At 48.6% G+C, this 18,551-nt stretch overlaps 1 protein-coding gene across 2 annotated transcripts in view; it reads right to left on the bottom strand.

The window, feature by feature from the left end:
• Window positions 1-2,603: 2,603 nt before the first annotated feature.
• Rab27 (RAS oncogene family member Rab27) overlaps window positions 2,604-18,551 on the bottom strand; it is a 140,023-nt gene continuing 124,075 nt past the window's right edge. For both annotated transcript variants that reach the window (XM_050179054.3, XM_055071216.2), the window contains exons 3-5: window positions 17,032-17,195; window positions 10,177-10,563; window positions 2,604-6,329 (exon numbers count right to left, since the gene is read on the bottom strand). In XM_050179054.3, coding sequence (XP_050035011.1) covers window positions 10,191-10,563; window positions 17,032-17,195 — 537 coding nt within the window. In that variant the 3' untranslated portion in view covers window positions 2,604-6,329; window positions 10,177-10,190. The remainder of the gene's footprint in view (window positions 6,330-10,176; window positions 10,564-17,031; window positions 17,196-18,551) is intronic.

Raw genomic sequence — 18,551 nt, 5'->3', positions numbered from 1 at the left:
GCCCCAGCAACGAGAAGCTGGGGCGCCTGGGCATGCACAACACCCTGGAAGAAATTGCCGAAGCCCAGCAGCGCGCCCAGCTTGCTAGGCTTTCGACGACGCCTCCGGGGCGCACGATCCTAGGGAAGCTAGGGTTTGCTCAAGGAAACATAGAAAAAGACTTTGCGGACCTCCCACAGGACATCCGTGCCAAGATCACGGTCCGACCTATACCCAGAAACGTACACCCCGAAAACAACAAGGGCAGACGACAAGCGAGAGGACAATTCCTCCTTAACCAAGCCTTGGCGAACCGCGAACGCTCAGCTTTTGTGGACGCGGCTGCATACGCGGGAAACAAAGCTTTCGCAGTGGCGGTTGTGGACGGGCGCGGATCCACAAGACATGCAGCCACGGTAATTGCAAGGAAGCCTGAACAGGCCGAACAGGTTGCGATCGCTATTGCGCTCACCAACGACAATCTTTCCCATATCTACAGCGACTCCATAGCCGCTATCAGGGCTTTCCAAAAGGGCACGGTCTGCGCACAGGCTCTCTGAATTTTACAAAGAAAGAGATGAAGAAACGCGTCATATACTGGTTCCCGGCACACTTAGGACCAAAGCTCGGCGACGTCCCCAACCTTAACGAGGCGGCGCACGAGGGTGCGCGCGCGCTTACAGACCGCGAGGCTTCACCCGACCACTCGGAGAACAAGGACGCCCCCACTACATACAATGAAATCACGAAACACTACTACCTACAACGTAGACAGTATAGCACGCCACACCGCACGCTCACTCGAGCTCAAGTGGTTACACTCAGAATGCTACAAACAGACACATACCCCACGCAAAACAGACTACACCATTACATGCCTGAGCTCTACGACAAGTCTTATTGCATCAATTGCAATACATCCCTTAACGTCTATCATTTACTCTGACCGTGCTCGCAAGCTCACATAAACTGCGAACAGGACAAGTGCAAGTTTGAGGAAGCAATCCGGAGCGAAGAACTAGGTCCCCAACTCTGGGCCGTCCAGCAGGTCCACGACGCCGCCAGGAAACTCAACCTCCCGGTTCCGTCGTGGGAGACGCCCACTCCATGAGAGCCCAAAGCTCTCGTGGCCTGCAGGACCTCGAATAAAGTTGATTTCCTTCCTTCCATTACCTAGCATATTTTGCTTCGATCCTGTGCTTGTGATGCTTGCAAATGTACTACAACTCACTGTCGAACTCCGCAAACGGCCATAGCTTCATCAAGCTGCAGTTAGCAGCTTTTCTCTATTACGTCCATATTTCTCAAGGAGATATAAAAGTTCAATTTAATTAGTTATTGATTTATTGATTGATTGATTGGTTGATGGATTGATATCCCAAATATATGCGCAAACATCGGAGTCGCGAACAAGCACATGACGCCTCGTTATAAAAATGCAATTTCCTAGCTTTCTTTTTCGTCGGCTAGCTGTATGCATCATTGAACGTGTTTGTCCAGTAAAAAGCAAAGGAGCACCCGGCCAACAATGTAGACAGTTGAAGTGATGCTCATAATATCGGTCTAACGTCAACGATCTAACGGTAGCATAACTGCGAGTCGGCCTAGTTGGAACATATTCATATTTATACTTTTTGTGCGCAAACAAACAGGGACGAAGAATAGGGGCAACACAAGGACGAGCGCTTTCTAACAACTGGTTTTATTTTTGAAGAACTACTTACTTAAATACCCACAGAACTGCGCGATCTAGAGAGCATGTTATTGTAAGTGGTTGTTTTTATGCACTTTGCTGTTTTTAGTATGACCGGGTCCACGTCTTTTTTTTTATCACAAGTGTTATATGTAATATTGACGTTATTCTTTTGACTTGATCGCGCAGATCAGCGGGTATCATATGCGCTGTAGGCGTGCTCTGTTCTCTAGATCGCGCAGTTCTGTGGGTATTTAAGTAAGTAGTTCTAAAAAAATAAAACCAGTTGTTAGAAAGCGCTCGTCCTTGTGTTGCCCCTATTCTTCGTCCCTGTTTGTTTGCGCACAAAAAGTATAAATATGGATCTAATGGTGTAGTTATGCGCGCACATGACCATGAAACGCCATGTGCCTCGTGCATTCCAGCTTCGTCCCACCGGAAATGGAGATGACTTTTATGTTCACTTTTATGAATGTGAACATTTCCATATATTAAATGTAAATAGCGCTCTTTGCTTTAAATAATGGTAACTTTCTTATGCCTTTGGATGTTCTGAATACTTCCGTCAGGCCTAAAATTGAAGTCAACCACCGTAGAAGCTGAAGGAACAAGTTATACAGAATTGTGTCACCGGGTGTCACGTTACGGCATGCATGTAACATTGCGTCTGACGTTGAAGAATAATGCATATTACCGCTGTAAGTTTTAATAAAGTTGATGTTACCTCGATACCCAATGAAAAATGACAAAGACAGCCGACACTACGTGCCTGTTGCCATTGTACGGTAAGGAGCGTCAGTTACCTTTAAAATGCAAGCTTCACGCATTGCGTAGTGTAGCCCTCACGCATTGCTTAGCGTAGCGAGCACGCTAACCTTTCCACGTAAGAAAGATTTGTGGCCTATGCCAGTGCTTTACACAACTGCAACGGTTCTTCTTTTGTAATTCATTTTTATTCACACTCAACAAGTATAACAGAAATTCTTCTCGACGTGCTGCTTACAGCCTCTTCGGGCAGAAGATTTACTCGTAACTTCAAAGCGAACGCTTCGAGTTGCTTGCGTCTGCGACGCCAGGAAAGCTGTGATCGGGTCCGCGACAGTTAGCGCCGCTCCCGTCACGTGACTTTCCGCGCACTTCGGCATGCACACACACAAACACACCAACGATGACGACCATCTGCGCAGTGCGCCTTTCTTTTCTTTTTTTTTTCTTCTTCATTACGCTGTCAGACTTAAAGGACCGCGTACGCACGACGTCACACCACTGGCTGCACTTACAGGCGTCATACTGTCGGAACGACTTGAGGCACGCAGGGTTTTTCTGACACCGGGAAGAAAGCGCTTTGGATGCACGCGCGCTCTGAGGATTGCAGGGAGTGACTGCAGAAACGGTGGAGTGGGATTCGCGTGCCGCACGGCGGGGCATGTTGCTGTCATGTGCGCGATGCTCGTCTTGTCTCAAGCCTCCATCGCTCGCGGTGACCAGAGTGTAGGCGCTGCTACGCCCCGAAGTTGGTCACGCAGAACGTCAAGTTGCCTTGCGAGCGTGTTGCGGGCGCGTGTTACGAGCCGCTGAAATCTCAATACAATAATTGCGCATTGGCGGTGGCATTGGCTTCGTGGCATCTAAACGCCACGAAGCTCGTAGAGCCAGACGCGAAGGTCGTCTGATTTGTGATACGCAACTTCACGTGCCTAATAGTCGCCAGCGTGCTTTCCAGTAACTTAAGTTCATTCATTTAATGACGAGCACGGAACACGGAAGCAAAGCGCAAGCGTTGCTCATCTTGCAGGTGGAATACCTTCTAGACCACAGCACTGTCATGAGTTCCAGTATGAGTTCTGTTACGTGTTTGTCGTATCTTGTAGATTTTCGTATAAGAAAAATAACGTGCACGTGGAAAGTCACACTCCTGTGTTGTTCGAAGAGTTCATTGGCATGCTCACGTAAACAGCAACATGCCCTGCCGAGAAGTAAATGCGAGTTTTGCAGGGCAAGGTGCCGCAAGGCAAGATTTTGCAAGGCGAGTGCAGTAAACATGAATTTGGAAAAATATATATCCAGATGGGTGAGCAGGCACACAAGTGCGAGGCGTGAAACGCAGGACGAGGTGATTCACAACTACAGGAAGCGTCTTGGTAAAATGATCGAGAATAGTGTTCTTTGGCAAGGAAATTCGTCTTCATTTGCTCGCGACAGTTCAAGGCGATGGGCTGTGAGTAGTTTATCTTTTACCAGAATATTCTGCAGAACAATGTTTTTAAACTCATCCGAAACTACGGCGTTGATATACGGCGTTAATATTTATCAGAAGCGTCTTGCTCGCTATGACAACTGCGAACTCATTTGAATTTGGTCTCGCAAAACCGCATGCAACGATCGCAGCAGTAACACTATCATAAATTCATTTATAAAACTTGCCACTCTTCTAGGCTGAGGTAATTACAAAATATCTTAACAGTCGGCATAGGTGACTAGCATTTGATTTGCTTTATTTTGCTTAGTGTGGTGGATTGTCAGCATTTGTGCGGGCTAACCATGTCAACGATATAAACTATCCGGCGCGCGGTCATATGCGATGCTCTGTGAGGCGTCTTTCTGAGTGAACACCGGCGATGCGATGAACAGCGTTTTCGTGGAATGTGTTTTCGTGGCGCCGACGTTAGCGCCGCGAAAACTGTGGCGGCGCTGCGTGAAAACCGAATCCGGCACAGAGAGCCCAAGATGTGGCTTTGAAAGATCGTGCAGCGGACCAGTGCCTCGTCCGAACCCTGTTGGCGGCAACACGACACGGAAAGAAATACAAAAAAGAAAATAAACTGAAGTGCAATAACAACGTGTGCAGGGTAACACACCATAGCGATACCACACACTGGAAACCAACGTTTTTGAAACAATAGGCTCTCCGATTACAGCAGTCCCGGTGCTGTGTACATGGAGGAGGGAAAAAGATAGGAGAGAGCATTACGTCACGCAGCCAGCCTTGGCAAGCGAACGCTCTGTGAAGCCCATACATTTGCTCAGTGGTGGCCCAATACGTGACCTCTTGCGTCGAGATCACGGAGCAAGAATGCAGATTTGCTGAGAAGTTTGGTTCCCTGTAGCTATGCCAGTAGTTTTTATTCGGTGATGATGACGATGATGATGGTGATGCTTGTTCAGCTGCCCTGCCGCGGCTTTGCCTACAGAGCGGGAACACCGAAACCAACCGCCCACTTTGACGAGTGATCACGTGTTCGGCCAATAGGTTTGGCTTCAGTCTCGTTGCGTTATGCTCCCTCCTATTATTTACCTCCTCCATGACTGTGTACCCCTGGCAAACGATAAAATCCTGTATCCAATCTTCTTCCACGTATTTCACGTATAGAACAAAAGGGCAATGCAACCATACCAGCGTTAGGTAGGATAGCGTGTCTGGTCTCTTCAAGCAAATGTCACCCTAGGCTATGGGAGACGTCGCAGTTAATGAATGAAGATCACTTGACAGCACAGCTATGGCTATTTAAGAAGGGAGAGTACATAAAATTCAAGACGGGTGGCAGATGGGTATACTCAGTCGAATTGGCTTCGCAGACACTGCTGCGGTATATCGTTGCAGTCATTGGCTTAGACAGCTTAGAAGGTTCCATAGAATTGACAAATCCGTTCCAGCGCCAAAAGCTTAATGTCAGACCATCTGCCTCGCAGTGCGGTTGACTTCCTTGCGCTTTTACCTTTGTGTATCCTTGCACCTGTATGTGGGCACGCTCAGGAAGGAAAAAACAATTAAAGAAGAAAGAATACGCCTCGGCATCCGCTACAAAGTTGCAACACGCAACACCTGCGTCGCCTCTCGCACGCTGGCTTAACGCAGAACTGCAGAAACATATCTAGGCATTGTGCTGACCAACAAATAGTATGCATACGAACACGTGCTTGATTCAATAGTCGGCACAAGCGACAACGATAACTCATGTTGCACGGTGCGGTGCACCTTATTTTACAGGCTATCAGTGGCAGAAATTTCACAGAGGCTAGAATATTGTCGAAAAGTTAGTTTAGAAAGTTAAAACAACACCACGTGATCCTATCTTTGTACCTCGCGCCATAATTTGACGGGTTGGAAAGAAAAGAAAAAACCTACTGCTTCCTGTCTTGCCATCGTGAATGCACGAGAATGTTTAGATCCTTCTTTGCAGCGAGTCGGAGGGGATGCCGGTGCTAATATCAGACATATCTGGTATAGCTATCCGGACCGCCTTAAAGAAAAAAAATATATAATCACAGAGCAGGTTAAACAACTGGAAAGAAAATGCGACACGAACAAAAAAAAAAGGGGGGGGGGGGAAGAGGGGAGGACTAGAAGACCACGGCCTCTTTCTCATAGCCAATAAAAACACTGGTAAAGCTTGGTCCAGAAAGCCCGACCCCCTGCAAGTGGCCAGCATAAACCATAACGTTGCGCGGCGCACAGCCAACCAGACCGGCGCTCTCAGAGTCTCTCGGGATTTCTCCGGACACAAAATGCACGAGCTGGAGAGAGATGCGCTGCAGGGAGGAGGAAGGCGCGTCCTCCAGGTGGGGTTCGGGTGATCTCGGCGCTGCCGGACACCAGAAGGGTTTTGGGGCTTGGCAGCAGGAGGAGGAGATCGCCTCTTGACTCTGGGCATCGTCCCTGCGAGTGAAAGAGTGACATGATGTGATGTGCGAAGAGCAAGTTGGGGCAGGTTGATGAGAGAGAAGGAGAGGAGAGGACATCGCGAACATCATCAGCCTGTTTTATGTCTATACCGCGAGTCCGGTGCCTTTTTCAGAAAATACAATCGTTGCAGTCCCATCTTAATCTCACTCTCTGGATATATTTTATTAATGTGGTACGGCGTGGGATATGTACTACCTGTTTGCAATAAGCGCAGCGAGTATGCCTGCAGCCCTGTTCAGTTTGGAATGTGGCCGTGGGAATCGCCTGAGTCCTAGATAGTAATGTTTGGTAATGTCTTTGTAAGTTATTAAACGATCTCTATGTTCCCTGGCTTGATGTTGAACGGCTCGGTTGTGACCATTATGGTTAGCAAGTCCTCGTGCCAAGTCATGAGCAACCTCATTGAGGCTTAACCGAGTCTCGTGCACTTTCCTCATATGCGCAGGCAACCATCGGATTTCAGTTCTCATAATCCCGATGTTTCAAAAAGTTTAGCTGCAACTCCAGCTATGTAGCCTTTATCAAAACCTTTTATAGCGGCTTTTGAATCACTGTTAAAGCAGACCCACTTATTACTCCTGATGGCTAGAGCTTGCCGCTTGTTTCGCCACCATGGGATCCTCGGTAAAAATAGTGATAGTGTTTTGTACCTTCCCTTGAGGATTTGATACAATGGCCGTATATGCGTCTTTACATTTCACCCAGGCAGCATCAACTATATCTGCTGCTCTACTTCCTGCAAGAGTGCTTGAGCTCTTGCCTTTCTCCTTTCGATATTATATTCTGGATGCATGTTTCTGGGGAGACGGTTGGTTCTGATCTTATTCCTAACTTCAGTCCTTAATTCGACCTCAGCCTTTATTGGGATTCTTGATATATTCAGTTCTAACCCTATTGTGTGTAATATGTTCCTACCAGCTCGTGTTTTTGTCAATCTTTCGTGTTGCGCTAGCTGTTGGGCCTCCACGATTTTTTCCGTTGTGTTGTGCACCCCTAGGCTCATGAGTTTGTCGGTTGCAGCGTTGCTCGGTATCCCTAGGGCTACTTTATCAAGCTTCCTGAGCGTCACAGAAAGTTTGTTAAGTTTTGCCTGTTTCCATTTGAACAATCCAGCCATATAAGTGAAGTGACAGAGAGCAAAGGCGTGCAAAGGCCTCAAAGCGCTGTCTTCCCCTAAGCCTCTGTGTCTATTGGTAATTCTCCTTAGTAACCTAACGACTTCAACTGTTTTAATCGAGATATGTTGTATTGTTTTACAGTTATCATTGTTTCCTTCTATGTGATACCTAAGAACCTTGATTTTTTCAACTAGCCTGCATGATTGCGGATCCTTCATGAGTGTGTATAAGCACACTCTTGCCGAAGCTTCCGGAATGTAAGCTCTTGGTTTACGACCTTTTCTGCGGTGTTAAATGACCAATAGTTCTGATTTGGCTGCCGAGCATTTCAACCCCATGTCTTTCAGTGTGTTCTCTACAACATGTAAAATTTCCTGTAATCTGGTCTCTGTCTGTCCTACATTACCCTTGGCACTCCATATGGTTATGTCGCCGGCATATACCACATAATGTATACCCTCAATTTTCTCTAAATTTCTTGCAACCTTGGACATTGCTAAATTGAATAGCATGAGTGAGAGCCCCTTGTGGAGTACCCATATTTCCCAAATTCTTAGCTTCTGATTTAAGCTCTCCCAGCAATATAGTGGTACAGCGTGTCTCTGAAGTCATGTTTATTAACATGAGTAGTGATCATTCTGAGACTTCCGTTCTTTCGGCTATATGCGACATATATGCGACTATATGTGACATCGTCCCCCTTTGCTATGGCGCTAGATTGCCAAGGTCGCCCATGAGCTTGGAGGCATGACGGCTACTGCATGACGCCAACGCATAGACGACGATGTAATCACGAAGGAGGAATGATATCGATGGAATGACGATGACGGCATGACGGCAATGAGATGATTCTTAAATGATGACGATGGTATAACAACGAAAAGCGTGAGTATAGCCACATGAAGACAACCTGATGATTACGATTGTATAACGACGATGGTGTGACGATAATATGACGATAAACGGATGACTAAACTAGAATGATGTCGCGACCACGATGGCCATGACTGCGACGGTATGACAACGAATGCATGACAACGGCTGTCTGACGACGACGCAGTGGTGACGACGGCATAACAACAATGACATCATCTCAATTGAATGACGACAGAATTATTACGATAGAATGACGAAGAAGGAAAGACACGGATGGATTGACGAAGGCGGTACGACGACGATGGCTCGACGACAATGGGATGACGTTACTGAAGTGATGATGATGGTAAAACGACTTCATGACTTCGACAGCACGGCGACAGTGGTATGACGACGACTGTGTGTCGACGACAGCGTGACGACGATGTCATGACGAGAGTCGGATGTCAAAGCTAGAATGACGACGACGAAACGACGGCGACGGCATCACGAGGACGGTATGACAATGAATGCATGACGACGATGCAATGACGACGGTGGTAAGACAATGGTACGAGTTCAATGGGATGACGACGAGTGTATGGCAACAGTGACATGATGGCAACTGTATCACGAAGTCTGCATGACGACGGTGGCGTGACGATGACGGCATGACAACGGATGCATGAGAGTGACTGTCTGACGACGAAGCAATTGACAACGATGCCGTGACAGTGAGTGAAAAAAAACTTTATTGGAGGTCCGGCGAGGACACGAACTGGTCGCGCATCTGGCTAGTCCCACATCGGGACCGGCAGTTCTAGCCATGACAACTGCGGCATAATCACGATGCCGCAGTTGTCAGCACAATTACGTTGGAATGACGAAGAAATGACGTCTATGGAACGACGAAGGTGGTATCACGAAGACGGCATGGCGACGATGGGATGACCTTTTGAGGTAATAACAATGACCAAATGGCAGCGTAGCGACGACGGCATGACGAAAATGGTATGACGACGACTGTATGATGACAATGGCGTGATGACGGCGGCATGACGAGAGTCAGATGACGAAGTTAGAATGACGACGATGAAACGATCACGACGGCATCACGAGGCCGATAGCACAACGAATGCATGATGACGACTGTATGGCGACAACACAATGATGACGACGGCTTGACGAGATGCGAATGATAAAGGTGGAATGAAAAAGACGCAACGATTCCGATGGCATCACAATCATGAGCACATACCTAGTGGTCCAAGCTATAAGACAACTTGGATCATTGGAGACGTAGAAGGCGTGAAGACGATGGCATGACGAGAGTCAGATCACTAAGCTGGAAAGCTGGAATGACGACGATGGTTCAATCACGACGGCATCAAGACCAAGAGCACATACCTAATGGCCCAAGCTGGTAGACAACTTGGCCCACTGGGTGGGCGTAAAAGGACGGATAGATAGACAGATAGATAGATAGATAGATAGATAGATAGATAGATAGATAGATAGATAGATAGATAGATAGATAGATAGATAGATAGATAGATAGATAGATGTAGTAATAGGTTACTAATAGGTCACTAATGATAGCGATCGGCGTGAGAACGAGACCATGGCCAATCGTGGATGACCACTTACACAAGAGAAGTTCTGCGAATATGGGCCTAGGTTTTCGGAGCGCTGTGTGCTAACGTAGTGCTGCAACGGCGCCTGGCAACAAATCCGGTCGCTCGCAGAGTGGCTTCGAATATTTTGGCAAAGACTCAGCGACTCAGCGACTCAAAGACGACTCAGCGCGAAACAGTGCCTGCGGCGGCTGCACTTCACATGGGGCTCACCGTGCAGCCTAACACTAGCAGGTGCAGCCATTGTGGGTGGGCGGCAACGGGTCCTCGCCGGGGGCCCTTCGCAGTGGGTCTCCGTCAGTGAGCGGAGACCTTGGGCCCGCATGGTGCGGCAGCGCCTGGCCCCCTCCGCCGCGGTCCACGGTCTGTTGGATGCGGCGCATGACCAGCTCGAGCAGCGCGTCCACGGCGCGTCCCACGTTGTGGCCCGTGGCGGCGCTCGTCTCGAAGTAAGGGAAGCCATGCTTGGCGGCCTCGGCCCTCGCCCGCTCCTCGGTCACTGCGCGTCCTTCCTCCAGGTCCGCCTTGTTGCCGCAGAGCACCACATCCGGGTTCTCGCAGTACGCGTGCGTGCGCAACTGCTCGAGCCACGAACGGATGCTGTATGAGGAGAAGAGAGCGACACGTGAATCACGTATACAGAACTGCTAAAAAAAAGAACACCACTACAAAAGACTCGTACTGCATTGTCTCGTGCCCAGAGTGTGATGCGGACCTCCGGCAACGCGCAAAAATGGAACTCATCGAGCTGTCGACGGCAAAAAATATTGCTAGCTAAGGTGGGTTTAAGAGTTTGGGGAGCGGGTATTATTTGGTGCAGACACGACGACTTTCATATAGTGGCTGACTGAGCTGGTTCGCGATGCACAGTTCAAAAGCAGACACAGTCTTCGTCTGGCTGTAAGTTGCGTTTATTTTTCGCGATGTTCGCTCGGAACCGCAAGTGTCTCGCTATCGCGGCGGACCCGAACAATTTCTCGGCAGAACGCTGAAAGGTGGAGCTATCATCAGCACCTCCACATAATTTTCTTCCGAAGGGCTTGCTGCTGCTTAGCTTCGATGATTCTGACGAGAGCAGGCGTCTTCAGCAATGCATGACCACCGATTCACAAACCAAATATGTTAACGCGCCGACAGCGACATTGACACGCGCGGCATTTTCAGGTTACGGCGCTATGACAATATGTAAGTACTTGGCTGAAAGCCGTACAGTTTCCTAACAAAATTACTTGAGGAAATTCTGGCGCTAGTGTCTACGGCAGCTGTAAGCATGGTGGTTCAGCCAGCGTAGGAATGAATGGTACAGTACATGGATTTGCCTAAGCTTCGTCTTTCTTGCCTAAGAGGACTTTGCGACTTTGCTAATTGATCAAATTGTTACGGGTAGAAGCTACATGCTGTTACGGGCGATGGTCAGAACACCAACACACCTCCATCGTCATCATTAGTAAACTCCGCTGTAAGCTAAGCTGTGGGTGCAGGGAGAGAACGAGGAATACGAGGAGTCAGAAGCTGCAAGATGGCGACTATAGTGAACGCTATTAAAAGGTATAGTGTTCAAGTCGGTATCGGGCGCCGTTGCAATACAGAGGACATATTTACAAGGCAAGACGCACAACGCTGTCGCAATGGTAGGGCTAGTACATAGCGCGCGCACACCAGATAGCTCCACCGTCGTCTTCGTCATCGTACAAGTACTGAACACAGCATTGCCGCCCTTGACAATATTTAACAAAATGCCAGCAGAAGGGGAGAGAACAATGCATGAACTATACCACAGTCGCTCGATCAAAAACACACACACCTGTGCAACGCTGATCGAGCAACCGTGACCATACAGAGCGGCTGACTACAGCAAATAAGTTCCGCGGAAATTCTTTCGGAGAAACGTGCGCCGTACTTTCGAGAGATTGACCATTTTTCCCCCTTTCACGAAGAAAAAACGGTCCTGGTCGGGCGAGAGGGTAAAGCGTCCATCCCACAAATGCATCGATCCCGTGTTCTATCCTGGGACCAGGAAGGATTTCTCTTCCACTGCGACACTTTCTTTCTGAGAAACCGGCATTGGCTTCCTTTGTATAGCTTCGTCATGTTGACTGGTGTGTGACGATTTTTTCTCTCTCTCGAATATCCCTTGAACTTGAAGTGGTTTGTGGACATTATGCAACAACCCTCGTGTTCAAGGTGAAAAAGTTTTATCGTCTTTGGTTTTACCAATATGACGTGCTATGAAAAAGTTGCGGGTGCGATTGCTTAGCGCGACAGCTGGAGGCAGCATTCGTTTAAGTGGAGAACCGGCAGCACAAACGGCTTTCATCAGTCATTGCGCCAAGAGGCATCGTGTTGTGAACAACGAACGTTGTATTGCACAAGCGACAGCGTACGTGAGCATCTTTGCGTCTATTGCATGGACTGCAGGTATACATCAAGAATATAACATTAAATTATGTGCCAAAATGCCAAATCAGCAGTAAATTCATTCGAACCATTCAGAAAGCCTATGAGGAACCAGCATTTGCTGATTTTAGCTTGCCGACTACATTTAGTACAGCGCATCGTTCGTGTCGTGCCTGACCATTTCAACGTAAAGGCGAGTGACACGGCAAACTAACAGCTAGGCTTGTGTTATAAGTGCTTTACACGCAAAAGAAATGCACAAACACACGACATGGGGCGCAAGCTAACAACTGCTATATTTGTTGAGCGGCGCTCGCGTTTCAAAAGTGCAAGTGCAGTGGAAGAGAATACACATAGACCGCCAGCGAGTATGATTAGCGAAGTTTCTGAGAAAAAAGAAAAAAAAGAACGACAGAAGGGAAGAAACAATGCTTATGAGTCATAAATACAAATGAAAGTTATTCGCAGTGCTGGTCCCATTGTCAATGTGCCACATGGCAGAATGTAGCAATTCCGAGTTTTGTTTCCAACAATCGCGGTGCAGCTGCGAAGTTGGCCTTCCGAAAGCAAGGAATCATGTGGAACTCTGCTATGCATGGCGTCGCATTAAACTGGAACTGATCCGAAAACCGTAGCTGAATCGTTATTTCCATCGCAACTGAAACTGATTCAAACCGATATATCTTTGGTCACCTTGAAACCGAGCCCAAGCAGAAATGAAGGAGCCGTTACGGACCGGTTCCATCCACCACTGGTTCAGCCTAAGGTATATGTATACTCCTTGCGGAAATTCTATTATATACTACCGTGCACGTTGCCGCACTCACGAGAGCAAACGATGATTCTTGCGCCAGTTCAGCGCAGCGCGCAGAGAGCTGCCTCGGAAACAGTGAAATGGCTCACCACAGTGATCCTATTGGCTCATTCAACCTCCGCTTTCACAATTGGCCAAGTTCGCATTGTATATCGTTTCAGTCAATCTAGAGTTGCGCCACGCTAGCCACGCTAGCCACGCACAGTCTCGTTTGCTTCAATTGATAATCAGTAGCTTTCCCTGGGGTATTATTTGATCTTCGGGGTGACGTAAGTATACACAGCTGCGTTCCGGCGCCCATCGCGCCAATAAAACGTCCGCGTAGTATGCCGTTATTGGCGGCACTTTCAACGCGCAAATCCTTTCGTCGTCTAGGAGTGCATTTCGCCTGGGCTCCTTTCGGGATTCTTCCAGGCGTGCTGCTCCAAAAGAAAAGAAAATTCTGGGGTATTACGTGCCAAAAAATCACGATATGATTATGAGACGCGCCTTATAGGGTGGCACTCCGGGTTAATTTTGGCCCCCTTGGGTTCTTTAACATGCACCCACTGTACGAGGTACCCCATAGGCGTTTTCGCATTTTGCCCCTATCTAGATGCGGCCGCCACGGCCGTGTTTCGGTCCCGCGTCCTCGAACTTAGCAGCGAAACGCCATGCAAAGCCACAACGCGACGAGTGGTTAGGCATGCATGCTGCGATTAAAGCGATTACAGCGATTAAAGGTGAATAAAATCGCGCAGGGGCAATACAACTCGGTTGTTAACTGGTAGGTCTGGTAAATAACTGACAGTTCTGACATTGCGCAGGTTTGCTGCGCTGGTGAGAGTTGTTCGTTTCCGCGGCCTCTTTCGGGACAGCGTACCAGTTATGGGCCGTGCCCGCCTACGAAGCCGACTAAGGGTGAGTAAAGGCACGTGAAGGGTGGGCCGACATTACGAAACCTCAGGTCTCGTAGCTTCGGTAAAGGCGAGCTGGCTTTCATATCGCCTTGGACTGCTTTCATTCCGGCGTATACCGCCCGTGTCGCACCTGACCAATTCAAACCAAAGGCGAGCCACGCAGCTGGTGCTTCCCTGCAATGACCCTTATTTACTGCAGGCCTCGCAGCTGATAACACTTCTCGCGTCGCGCCAGTCTAAAAAGAAAGCCGAGTGCACCTATATCCCTTCTTATGAGTTGTGAATGCGAAAGCATTAATGTCCAATTGAACGCCGCTGAGCGGTACATCGAGTTATGAACTCCTCGCGGGCAAGCGAGCGCGTCGAGTCGCTTTGATAGACAGCACAAGGCCGATGCACTTCGATCCGTGACATCATGCTACCTCGCCCGACTGCCATATAATCTGATGGGCACGCTCCCGAGTAAGCCGCGGTGATTTTGACGTCACCGCTTTCGTTACGCCGGGCTTGGGAATGGAAATTTCGGTCCAAGTAGCAAGACATCATAAAGCAGGGCGCACAGGCCTGGTATCTAGGAAGCGTAGGCATGGCGCGGTTTGATTTGGCCTTACCGAGGCGCAGTTAAAGCGCAGGCGAGAGCTTGCGCGGACAAGGAACGCGCGGATAACACACGCTTCCGAGAGCGATGACGACGCGGCGTAGCGGCGATGTCCTCGTCCCTCACGAAACACCTGGCGCGCTGATGCAGCAGCAGGTGCCCCATTTCGCCCGCTCAGCTCCGTCGAGGCACGCGTGACATTGCGTCGCAGCCAATGGGAATTCGGTGCCGTTTTTCGCTTGTCCAGATGACAGATATCGAATTTCTCACTCAATCAGCCATTTGAAGCTTTCGCAGCAAAACTGTGATTCCTGGATGCAGATGCTTTCGCGCTAACGTGCAATCGTGCCGTTTTTCACAACGCGGTTCAAAAGCGTCTCAAACCACGCGCAGTTCGGCATGACGAAACCTAATCTAATTTACTATAGGCCTCATAACAAATCAGTCAGGACGTTGCAAAATAAATACATCTCTAATGGCACAATACCAAATGTGTGATAAAAATTATGCGCAGAAGTCAGTGCTCGTGTGCTTTAACATACTCTAGGTTTCCATTATTGGGCCGGCATTTTCGGGAAGGTGGCGAACGAGCAATAACGTGTAACACTCCGATAACCAAATTGCAAAATTAAGAAGCCTGTGCTACTCTTACGGTAACGGGACGAAGCTACATGCAACGTTCGCTTAAAGAGGGCTCTGTTATATGCACTTTTGTACGCGTCGTAATTTTTCCGCAAACGTAAGATATCCCTTTTTCAACATAACAATAGTAGACAAGGCGAAAGGAGCCCCTTGTGTAGCGCCCTGGTCGCGTGCTGACCCGAACTATACCGAGCAGCAACTACTCGCATTCAGGACGTTGTAATGGCGCCGCTAGGTCCTGTGCGTCGCTCTACACTGTAAACCGATTTACTCCCTTTATGGTTCTTAAGGGTGCAAATCTGTCTGCAACTCATACCCTTACACCCGCAAGGGAGCGAGTTATGGACAAAAATATCTTTAAGGGTGCTAACAGGTGAACAGTGTAGGGCGCAAGTGAAAAAAATAAAGTTAGAAGTGGGTTGGGGGGAGTGCGTTTTCATTTACGTATACAGCTATACAGTTCGATGAATTGTTAAGCTTCTACCCTGGCGACAGACGGAAAGAACGGTCGCGAGCTGCGCGCGAATGCACTTTCGTGATGGAGTCTGGGCAGTTGGGATAAATTTCCGTACGCAGGTTGTGAGCCGGTCGCTGGAAAAATTGGTCAACTTGTCAGCCCATAAAGGGTTCCTGTTAAATTCGGCCTGCCACCCGCCAGTATACATTGCTGTAAAAAAGTAAGGTTTGTTCATACTGACGTATAAAGCGATGAATGGGTAAAACAATTATAGAAGAAAGTTGGGCTAGTTGGTGCGTATTCCACGATTGAGACATTTTTAACTAGCACTAAACAAACGCAAAACGACAGCGAGAGACGCACACGACGCGACGCTATAAACGTTAACTGTCGTTTGCCGGTCAAAGTTGGAGTACAAGCTCGCGCCCTGCGTGCTTCTCATTCCACATGCCTCATTTTCCAGATGTCTTTGCGATCGACGACACAAGCGAGTACACAAATAGGACCAAGAAATGAAATTTTGTATGCCTCAGAAGCTCAAACGAATCCAAACAAGCATGGTACACCGGATTCGTCATGGTGTCCCATTTACCAACCGTTATAGACATCTGATAGGTTGCAGTGATGCTAGCCCAAACTGTGAATACTGTAAGGTACCAGAAACACTTGATATTTTGCGCGTGTCCCGCGTACGCGCAAGAACGACCGCAACTGGTCTCTTCCATTGCAAACGCCGGTAAGAGACCGCTATCAGACGAGTTTCTTGTAGGTCCTTGGCCTAATGCAAACAGAGCAGCCCTGATAACAAGTGCCGCTATAGCCTTTCTCCAAGCCACTGGGCTGGACGCACGGCTTTAGAGATGCCTCAATTCTGTGAACTTGTATATACGTATCTCTTCCTCGTACCATTATCATCATTCATCAGCCCCTTTCCTCCCCGTCCCTTTTCCCCAGTGTAGAGAAGCAGGCCAGAGAAAGTTATAGTTCAGGCCGAGCTCTCTGCCTTTCTGTAAATCTTTCTCTCTGCGATCGCACACATCCAGCGAGCGCTGGATTTGTGCTAAGAAAGCGCTCTGAAATTAGGCTGTCGCAACGCGCTAGCGACAAACGAAACTTGCGTCATCACCCTCATCATCAAAATCACCATTCTCGTCTTTTGCGTCGGCCTAGTTTGGCGCTACACAGGTTTGTCTCTAGTCTGGAACACGCGCGCTGCTCGCGTGCCCGGCTTGCCGGCCAAGAGCCCCGCGTGTGTGCGTACCTGAGGAAGGACTGCTCACTAGTGAGGTCGAAGAGCACGAGGAAGCCCATGGCATCTCGAAAGAAGGCCGTGGTCAGGCTGCGGAACTTCTCCTGGCCCGCCGTGTCCCACAGCTGCAGGTAGATGCGCTGGCTGCGGCCGCCGCCCTCGGGAGAGCGGTACGTCTGCGAGAGAGAAGCGGTGGTCAAAAAGGGGGAACACGGGCGTCGAGAACGCGTCGCGTGCACAGGGGCGTGCGCGAACAGTGACTTTTGAGAGGGAATCCAACACTAATCCAGTAAAAACAAATTGCCGTTTATAGGAGATGTTGGCCAGCTACTCCTCTTAATGCAAATAATGAACGCCCAGAGGCATAAACAAATTACATAAAAATGCACTCAAACCTACAGTCAACTCACACACATAATTTGAAAGTCAAACCACATGAATAGGTGAAGCACAGTCTTAAGATCCGGTCACACAACTAAACAAAAGTCGGGGCACAGAGAGAGAGAGAGAGAGAGAGAGAGAGAGAGAGAGAGAGAGAGAGAGAAGTTTAATGATACGAAATGCATAGAGGTCGGCCTGAGGTGCATTCCTCTAGCCAGCTACTCTGCGCTGGGGGAAGGGAAGAGGGAAAGAAAGAGGAAAGAAAGAGGAGCATGACGGGTGAAGGTGACGACGGAAGCAAGATGTAAAACGTATAACAAGCAATTAGATCTACTTAAGGCTTACAGTCCAGTCCCGTACATATTAAAGAATCAAGTAAGGCCTGCATGACCTGAAAGCTCGATTTAACATCCGGCCATATGGGCCCAAAATAACGTTCCTCCGACAATGGTGGGCTGTCGAGGGACGTAAGGTCATTTCTCAACTGTTGTTGCCCTTCCACGTACTGAGGGCAGTCACACAGCGCATGACATTGCGGTTCACATTGCACAGCTCATTCACATTGTACAGCTCACAGTCAGTAGACTCGGTGCACTGTACAGTTGTTTACACCCTTAAAAGTGAATAAGGGTGTAAATGTGTCTATAACTCACACCCTTAAAGGTGAATAAGGGTGTATGCTATACAAACCACACCATAAGGGTGTGAGTTACAGACACATTTACACCCTTTCTCACTTTTAAGGGTGTAAATTATTTTACAGCGTGCGTCGCATGAAGTGCACGTGCCCGCGCGTAAACGCCACTCCCAGCCTAAGTCTGTGCAGAAGGCTGGCACAGCTGCGCTGAATTTTTAGTGGTAGCCTAAATTTCATGGTAGGGTCCAATCATTGGAGTCGGCTGTGGCGATTATCCGGATTGTCCCAGTGCTTTTCTGTCGCTTTTCAGACGAGACTCGAGGGAAGGCATCTGGCGTCCGCTCTTGAAAAAATGAATTGCAAGCAGTGGCTTTGGTTCTTCGAGTGCCTTCTTCGCTTCGGCATTGTATTCTATAAAACCCGAAGGCTGCTTTAAGCGAACATTTCCGAGCCACAGTGGCCAAAATACGAGAAGGTACTTTGAAATATGTGACGTCACACTGACGTATCTGCG

The sequence above is a fragment of the Dermacentor andersoni genome, chromosome 5 (genome assembly GCF_023375885.2).
Source record: "Dermacentor andersoni chromosome 5, qqDerAnde1_hic_scaffold, whole genome shotgun sequence".
NCBI classification, from domain to species: domain Eukaryota; kingdom Metazoa; phylum Arthropoda; class Arachnida; order Ixodida; family Ixodidae; genus Dermacentor; species Dermacentor andersoni.
The sequence above is the reverse complement of the archived record's forward strand: the minus strand, read 5'-3'. Positions and strand labels throughout refer to the sequence as shown.